Genomic DNA, 8,825 nt, shown 5'->3' on the forward strand with positions numbered 1-8,825 from the left:
GTCCTTCTCATAGTCAAAAGCAGGAATTTCTTTTATGGATGATATAGAAGCTCCGACATTAGGATCATATGACGAAAATGCCCTCATGCCACAAATCTCTTGAAACATGGAAATCCTGTAATCTTATCCTCTACACTCTCAAACTGCCACACCACCAAATTCTTTGCCACCAAAATAACAGAAAATAAACTAAGGCAAGACAAAAGATCAACCAAAAAAAATTCAAAAAATCAAAAAAAGATGGCAACTTTCTGTCTCTCAAATGCAAAATCCTTCCTCCCTTCACTCCAATCCTCTTTCCCATCTTCCTCTTCCTCTTCACCATTATCAATTCATACCCAGAAGCTCAATTCAAGGAGACAGCTCATATGGTGCAAAGCTGTGGATGACTCACATTTCCCCCCTCCAATTCTCATCTCCAAGAGAAGCCTGTACCTTAGCCTCACCACCACTTTGCTGCTCTCCTTGAGTGGCAGCCATGGCTGCTTTGATGCCAATGCTGCAATTCTTGAGGCTGATGATGATGAGGACTTGTTGCAGAAGGTGAAACAGGACAGGAAGAAGAGGCTTGAGAGACAAGGACTTATCAATTCCTCTGGTAAAGAGAGAGGTGAGAGTTCTTTCTTTTAAGGAAGATAAAGAGTAAACCCAAGAAAATGCATTGTTCATATGGAATTATGGAGATTTTGTTGTTTATACTAAGTTCTTGTTTGGATTTCAATAATTTCTTTTGTGGGTACAAATGCTGTAAGCCTGGGCTTGAATGTAGTAGATGTTGAGAAGGATAAACAAAATAACTTAAATGTCTTGTCTTAATTCATCTTAGTAATAGTTTAAACATTTAACCCAAGTGCAATGCTTAATTTGTAGTAGAATGTAGAAAAAAAATTGAACTTCTGATTGAGGTTTCAAGTTGGTTGCTGCAAATTTCTTGACCCTTTTAACCATGAAATGTTTGGCTAAGAATTTGAAAGTTTAGATTATATCTGAGGAATGATGTATCCAATCAACATTTTACATTGTGTTCTCTCTCAGTATATGTTGGAAATGGTAAATAGTTCTTTGTTTTACTTTCCATGATTGCTGCTGTATTATAAGCTAGGATTTCTAGTGTAAAGGCGATGAACGAAAGCACATAGAATTTATGGTGGTTTGAGAAGATAAATTCACGCAAAGGGAACTCTTTGAAATTGCAATGATTTAGTTAACTTTGTAATTAGAAGACACCACGAAAGAAACGAGACTATTTTTAGTATTGCTTTAAAGAAATGATCTTCATTTTGTCTTCTTCGATGTTGTTCATCTGTGCCCTCAATCTGGTGTAGAGGAACATTAGCTGCAAACTCCTAATTGATTGATTCTGGTCTAATATATGATCATATTAAACCAATGGAACCAGATTTAGAATGTTGTTCAAGAATATACTTCTTTCTCATTTTCAGCATTGATCATATTTATGTCCTTTCTTCTATTGGAATATTAGCTACTGATTCCTAATTGATCGATTTGGTTTTCTGTATAGCTGATTAACAGGATCATACTGGAATTCATCTGATATTGCTAACTAGTTATGCAGGATACCTGCAAGATCTCGTCTACAAGCTGAGCAAAGTTGGCCAAGCCATCGAGAAAAATGATCTCCCGGCTGCAAGTGGTGTTCTCGGTCAAAATGTTGAGACAGATTGGGTTAAAAATGTTAACTCGGCCTTAACCAAGGTCTCTAGATCAATCACATTCTCATTTCTATGTGCTTCAAACTTTTATCGAAAATAAGACTTTCGGGTTTTAATTTCTTGTCCTTTTTTTTTTCCCCGAGAAATTTCTCTCTTTTAAATGTTACTTTTCTCCAACAGTTCAGCATCAGCCCTGAGGAGAAGAGTGAGGTAGATGCTTTCAACTCATCGTTGGCTTCTCTAATTTCATCGGGTATGATGATTTCTTAAGACTATGTTACAGGCATTTCTTTTGGTTAACAAGCACAAAGAGGCTTTAGTAACACGCAATATGATTTTCTGCAGTCATAAAGAACGACATTGAAGCATCAAGAACATCGTTTGTAGCATCAGCAACTGCATTCGAGAAGTGGACAACCTTAACAGGTCTGGTTGGAGAGCTTAAAGGACTCTGAAATGAAAAAGGGATGCTCATTTAGTATATCTAATGCGCCGAAGGCCATGGCTGACTCCAATTTTTCCACTCGGATTTACTACATTGAGCTATGTTTTAGTTGTTTTTTTTATGCATAGAATTAGTCTGCAGACAACAATGTTCAATGATCAGATTCTTGTTTACTACAGCTGAGTTTATCAGTATATTGTGTACCTCATTGTTTATCAAGGATATGGAGTAAATATTCTTTTGTTTTGAACTGAACATTCATTGTCTTTCAAGTAAATATCCATCACAAAAGGCTCCCAAGAATGAGAATTCAAGTGAGTGGATCATGATAGGTTAATGCAACATCATTTTGGACACCATGAATTCTACTATAATAAATGTACGAGAATGGGCGACCCAATCAAGTTGGTCAGACTGTTGGCTTGGTAACCACAAAGTTCGTTGGAATAGTCTATTGGCCTTCTTAATTTGAGCTGATCAGTTGTGGACAACCCGGTTCAGACATCATTTCAGGCGGGGTAACAGGGTTTACTCGATGCACACTCTCAAACAGTGACTACGGTTCCCTGATCATCCAAAAAAAAAATGTATGACTAGATTTAGTAAAACCATCTATTAACTTATTTAGTTTTACATAATGAGTTCAGACATCATTTCTGCAACTTACAGGTGGCCTCAGCATAACACAAGTTCTTATACAACAACAAAGACACAATGTTAAAGGACAAATTCTACAGTTTCACATAAAGGCCTAAAGGGATTTCATGAACTATGTATCATTAACAACACTACAATCATCACAAGTTATGGCTATGAAAAACTCATAGGTGCTCATGGACTGCATCTTTTCTGCTCCAGTGCGCCTAAGCACTACATATTTCACTTCCCAAAGGCCCATCAGGAGCTTCTCGAAGTGAAATTTGCGATGTTTAGGTGCTCTGGAGCACAACTTCCATGAGTGTTAATAGTTTCTCATGAAGGTCACAACGCAAGAGCCTCATCAGCTCTACTGCCATTCTCAACCACTATTCCCTCGCTTGCTTCATTGTTCACCAAATTACTTTGTTCCTCGGCCTTTTTGGTTGTCTCACAAGTTTTCTGTTCGTGTTTCTCCTCATGCTTGTTTTGATCAGCAGCACACGCCAATTTTTCCTTTTTCAATGTAGCATCATCCTCCTCAGCAACCTGAGCAGCGTTCTCATCCTTCTGAGTTTCTTTAGCAACATCAGCTGCTTTCTCAACCTCGGCCATTTCTGCATCTCCACGAGAATTGTTCACTTCGGGAGCATTTCCTTCAAAACCATAAACAATTTGGGTTTCGTTTTTCTCATCATCTGCATTACTCTTCAATACATCATTCTTAGTTTCATCCTCCTTCTCAACATTGTTCTCGAGGTTTTTTGCTTCATCCTTTTCCTCTACATTTTCTGCAGCAGCTTCAATTTCATCTTTTTTCTCGTCCTTCTCTCCCTCAACATCTTTTCCAGCAATTGCACCTGGAGAACCCTCGGGTTTCTCTTCAGCTCCGTTCTCATTGCCACCCGACTTCGAAGCTGAAGATTTCCTACCTCGTTTTTTAGGAGGTTCGCTGTCAGGAGGAGGTGGAGCTGACTTCACCTTCCCGCTGATTCTCGCGGATCTCCTAGGAGTTTCACCAGTTGCCCAGTCAAATTCAGATAACGGTGGACCACCGGGGTGTGATTTCAGATACTGCTTTAACTGGTTTCTGCTAGTGATCTCTTCCCCGGTAGGCGCAGTAAAAGCTATTTCACTTCTCTTTGAAGCCCCTCCCTTTTTGTTTGTGAGCTGCATAAACAAGGAAGGATAAAAAAGAGTGAAAAGATACATCATAATTGAATAGGACAACCATAAGAATAATGAAAAATCCAAACAGTCATATATAGTTAGAACACAAGAGCAAACAACACAATTAAACACTATAAGAAGTTTACATAACATACTGCACAAATCAAAGTAACGCCAAGTATGATTGTGCATTCACCGTTAGGTAGCTTTGCAAAACAGACCATAATGTTAGCGAGTATACCAAGATCAATATCGAGCTCGAATATGAAGAATGCATTATATATTTCCCTCTTTCCTCGATTACAGAAGCATTTAAACAATGCCCGAAGAAGCAGGGTTTGGGGTGTTCAAAGCTTCATGTGGATAGTCATGCCAGAAAATTGATGACATAATAACAGCGAAATAAAATATTGTGAAGATCATGTAAAGAACAAACACGGATTTGATTTGAAGCAGAATAGTAATAAATATAAATTGATTTTTCCACCACAAATCATAAACTTATTATCTGAACTTGCTAACATCTCTAGTTTTGAGTTGAAGAAAGATATGCCAAACGACCAGCACTTAAAGAAAACAAGAAATGTTAAGTGAAAGTAAAGGTTTGACAGAAAAGTAAATGTTAAATAACAAGACATATCCGAGATTACAGATTAAAAAGTGCACCACAAGGCGGAATTGCATGTTAGCAAGTCTCAATAACTAAAAGCACCTAAAGGGCATGTAGAAATGATATCCTTAACCTTAGTGCAGAAATCTGAAATCTTCCAGCCAATCAGAGCTAGGAAAAGAACAATCATCAAAAGGTGATACTCAAAGATTACGGTTGTTCCCATTAGCCAGACTACTGTTTACCATGTGTTAACACACTGACATATATAATGGGAAAGAAAGGAATAATAAATAAATAAATAAATAACTTCAACAAGATGGGTACCGCCATTTTCAGGCTTAGCCAGGTACTGCAACGCTAACTTCAAGATTACAAATTGGCATGCGTTGCCCAATCATCAATGAGAAATTTAAGATAAAGATGAACCAATGGAACACACAAATTTATGTACATAGTATAACACCATTGTCTTCCCAAAAACCAGGAGTTCGGAATCAATTGATGTAACTAATATGTAGATGAAGATAGTTGAAGAGGACGATGCAAATAATGATGAAGATGGTTTAGTCATAGGCATTCACTAAACAATAAAGGCACGCATTTGATAAAAAAAAACTAGCAAGTGATGAATTTTAAGGTTATTGTGAGATCATGGGAGTGCAAAGAAGTCCATACCTATTTGGGAGGCTGACTCACCAGCAGATGAAAATGCTCATTTGGGACACCACGAGAATTCCACTTATTGAGCTTGATGGGGCACCAAATAGGATAAGCAATGGTTGAAGAACATAGGAACACCTTCACAAAGGGACTTTAGGCCTTTTGGCCACCATGCATTAAATAAATCAAAGAGGAAGAAAGCATGCATTCTGCGAGGACGTCAATGTTTTGAAAGTATGCTTTCAAAAGCTTAATTTGAATGAATTATCAAAATTTGGTACAAAAAGGGGTTGGTTGCAATGAATCTAAAAAGAGGTTCCAGTGCTGGTTTTTGTAATAAATAAAGCAGTAGCGAAAATATTAAATGCAAATGCAACAGCCTTTAACTCCTTTAAGTGCAGAATTAACCTATTCTAGGAAATTGCAAACAATATCATGATCCAGAATGCGGAGAAAATACAAAACTCTTTTTTAAACAGCCATGGCACTCAGCAATGACGTAAATGTTTGTTCCTTGTAACAGGGATGAAAAAGGGACGGTGGAAAGATTTTCTAAAATGCACCTGTTACAGTTTTTAGGTGCAAATTTACACTTTTCACATACCTAAGATGAAATTTCAGCTTCCCTTGTTGGTTTCGGTAGCTGCCTTAGGTTATGGGAAACTCACATATATTTTCAGCTTAATAGTAGTAGTCAACAATAAAATAGAAAGAGAGCAGAAAATAATAGGTATTATGGATACTTAGTTAACTTCCCATTTTGCCGGAAGAATTTGTCCACAATGATTTGCAAGTTGGCAAATAAATCTTTATACCAAGACAAGCAACTTCAGAAATATGTACTTGTGCAGATTTCATGACACATCACATTTATAATCTATGTTGACATAAATGGGCAGCCAATAGCAGGGATAGATAAATAGTTTTCTTGAAAGTTGAAACGGTAAGTGCAGCAAAAAGAGAAGTTACAATATAATTTTTTCTGAATTCAGTTTTAGAGCAAGTTATTAGTTCATAATTTAGATCTACTTCAATGTTGGGAAGATACAATTTCACGTTTCCTTTTTAGGCACAAAGCTCCAAGCATTCTCTTTTTCTTGCATAAATTTTGAAAATTCAATGTACATGTTATAGTTCTTGACCCCTGTCTCTATATTGCCCACATCATTTATTGTCCACTATTTGCTGATCGCTTGTGTCAGGTCTCCAAGGTTCGTAAAACAACCATCACTTATTCAAACTCGCTTTCTAACAAAATTCACTTCCTTATTGGTCCAGCACAAGGCAATCTTATGATATCATCATATCCATATTCTTTATTCACACATTATTTGCATGCAAGAAAACAGCATTTTGTTGATCCTAGACTTAAACCCGATGTATTTTAGTTGTTTGTCATCACGTCACTTCGTTATATAGACTATCCTGCAAATAGTTCTTTAGATGGCACCAAATTTGGTCGTTTTTAAGATATATAATCGCCTCAGCTGATTCAATACTGCAATGACAAATATATAGAGCAAGCATCCAAAACTATAAGAATAGCATAACTACAACTGGGTAAAGTTTTCAAAAGGATTGGGGCATCGGCTATCTGCCTATCTGCAAAACATCCAGTATCTGTATCTGATCTAGCCACAAAGATTATTTTTTTTGAAGGTAGCCACAAAGAATTAATTGCACCCACCATACAAAAAATCACCAACCAACCAAAGCTACTCCAAAATTTAAACATAGAATAAAATCCAAACATAAGGTTGGGGATTCGGGACACTGTTATTGTTTGGAGCATGAAGTAACATCCCCAAGAATGTCCAGAAATCTCCCCACGTCCAGTAATGTACAGCAAGTTACAATTCGTCTTATATCTTCAATTTTGAAATAAAAAATGATGCTATTCCACAATTTGTTCAAAAACAATAACATGGATAAGAAAAAAAAAAGAAGAAATCATCCTCAACAGCATATAAACTGCATACTCATAATGTTATGCCTTGGTAACTCCACATAGTTCTATATCAACAGAAGGAACACACAGTTGCCAAAAGAAAGCACTGCCAGTAAATATAACGACAAGTTAACTAATAGAAAAGAAGTCGGTGAGCTCAACTTAATTTGAAAACTGTCAGGTGAAATCAAGCATCCATTTCATAGAAAGTACTAAACTCGTAAAACAGTTGTGATGTTGTGCAGTCAGAGGACCCGTGCAAAAACGAGATTTGAAATATCCATCACATGATGATCCACATCTAACTCAATTATTCAAAAATGAAAAGTAACCATCTCATTATCCATGGTGGGTATGTGAATATTTGCATTAGAGCTCAAGAACATTTTAGTTCATGATTAAAAAAACTCTTATATGCAGCAATTTGACCATGAAGTACAGTACAATAACCGAACAACTGAGGCTCCAAACCTCCATTAAGGCAACTAGATGACTCTTGACTCACCTTCAAAATCCCCTTTTCTCACAACCTAACCAAAACCAAAACTAAAAACAAATTTATTTATTAAAAAAAAAAAAAAACCTGAAAACTTCACAATTACATAAAATTAAAGACTACCCAATATCCAATTCCCAACAGTTGCAAAGAACCAAAACCAAAAATTCAAACTTGGAAAATTTTAGAAAGTTAGACTTCAAGAAAGAACAATCTAACCACAAAACTATAGAATTACACTATGCCAAGAACTTATTTTACCCAGTTACTACAAATCAAGCTAATAGTAAACTAAACCCTTCCAAAATTACTGAGAGATTTCACACATGAGCAAGAAAAAGTAAAGCTTAAGAAAAGTGTTTAAAAAAAAATCAAACAAAAAAAAAAAAAGGGAAAAAGGGAAAAAAAGTTACCATTTTTTTCCATCCAGGAGGAGCAGGCAGTTCCAAGGACACAACTTCATTCTTCTCATCAGAGCTCGCCATTTTTGGCACCATACCAAGATCTTCAGAAGCTCAACGCTTTCACGCGAGTAAACTAAACGAACTAATCAACTAACCTCACCGACTTTTTAAATATTCCTTAAATTGGATAAATAACAAATATAAATGGGTGAGTTTACGTGTCCTCTCCGTCGCATACACTAATCTCATAAAATTTCATCTTAAAACATTAAAAAATTAAAATAATTTTTTTTAACCATAAAATGAAGGACAAAACACTAATCCAGTGAATTTTACTAGTTTATCAGTTAATTTTAATTTATTTAACCACGTTATTTGACTTGATTAAAATATTTTTTCAATCAGCTTTTTGAGAAAGTTATTTTGCATATAATCAACTAATTTACGAAACATCTTTCTACAATTAATGCTATCAACTAATTAAACCTACTAAATCAATAATCTAACAACTAATAGCTAAGCTATTTATCAAACACTTCCAAAATGTCTAAGCTATACCTTAATTCATTCTTTTTCTTTTATTGGGAACAATAAGAATAAAAACATAATTATAAATCCAATAATACATGTTCTCAAAAAAAAAAAAATCCAATAATACATCAGCTATAATTAAATGCAGATAACTAATTACAATCACATTTAAATTGATAAAAATATCAATTTGAACCCTATGTTATGTTTTTTTCTGTCAAATTTTTTATGTTTTTTTGTTTTTTGTTT

General features: G+C 35.5%; 2 protein-coding genes across 2 annotated transcripts; one reads left to right on the top strand and one right to left on the bottom strand.

Annotated features, from left to right (window-relative positions):
- Nucleotides 1-149: 149 nt before the first annotated feature.
- LOC116002804 (thylakoid lumenal 16.5 kDa protein, chloroplastic) lies at nucleotides 150-2,373 on the top strand. The gene is made up of 4 exons (XM_031242971.1): nucleotides 150-610; nucleotides 1,577-1,716; nucleotides 1,854-1,926; nucleotides 2,019-2,373. The coding sequence occupies exons 1-4, from the start codon at nucleotides 241-243 to the stop codon at nucleotides 2,126-2,128; spliced, it is 693 nt and encodes a 230-aa protein (XP_031098831.1). The 5' UTR covers nucleotides 150-240; the 3' UTR covers nucleotides 2,129-2,373.
- Nucleotides 2,374-2,706: 333 nt separating this feature from the next.
- Nucleotides 2,707-8,220, bottom strand: LOC116002803 (methyl-CpG-binding domain-containing protein 11-like). Its single transcript, XM_031242970.1, has 2 exons — nucleotides 8,055-8,220; nucleotides 2,707-3,924 (listed from the first exon to the last, which is right to left on the bottom strand). The coding sequence occupies exons 1-2, from the start codon at nucleotides 8,136-8,138 to the stop codon at nucleotides 3,100-3,102; spliced, it is 909 nt and encodes a 302-aa protein (XP_031098830.1). The 5' UTR covers nucleotides 8,139-8,220; the 3' UTR covers nucleotides 2,707-3,099.
- Between the last annotated feature and the right edge of the window lie 605 nt (nucleotides 8,221-8,825).

This window comes from Ipomoea triloba, chromosome 13 (genome assembly GCF_003576645.1).
Source record: "Ipomoea triloba cultivar NCNSP0323 chromosome 13, ASM357664v1".
Classification (NCBI taxonomy): domain Eukaryota; kingdom Viridiplantae; phylum Streptophyta; class Magnoliopsida; order Solanales; family Convolvulaceae; genus Ipomoea; species Ipomoea triloba.

Bases quoted from the DNA above. Each gene is read 5' to 3' on its own strand.
- LOC116002804 (XM_031242971.1), top strand. From the start codon at position 241: ATGGCAACTTTCTGTCTCTCAAATGCAAAATCCTTCCTCCCTTCACTC. The intron at 611-1,576 runs GTGAGAGTTCTT...CTAGTTATGCAG, and splicing joins TTCCTCTGGTAAAGAGAGAG to GATACCTGCAAGATCTCGTC. The intron at 1,927-2,018 runs GTATGATGATTT...GATTTTCTGCAG, and splicing joins GGCTTCTCTAATTTCATCGG to TCATAAAGAACGACATTGAA.
- LOC116002803 (XM_031242970.1), bottom strand. From the start codon at position 8,138: ATGGTGCCAAAAATGGCGAGCTCTGATGAGAAGAATGAAGTTGTGTCC. The intron at 3,925-8,054 runs GTAACTTTTTTT...TTGTTTATGCAG, and splicing joins CTCCTGGATGGAAAAAAATG to CTCACAAACAAAAAGGGAGG.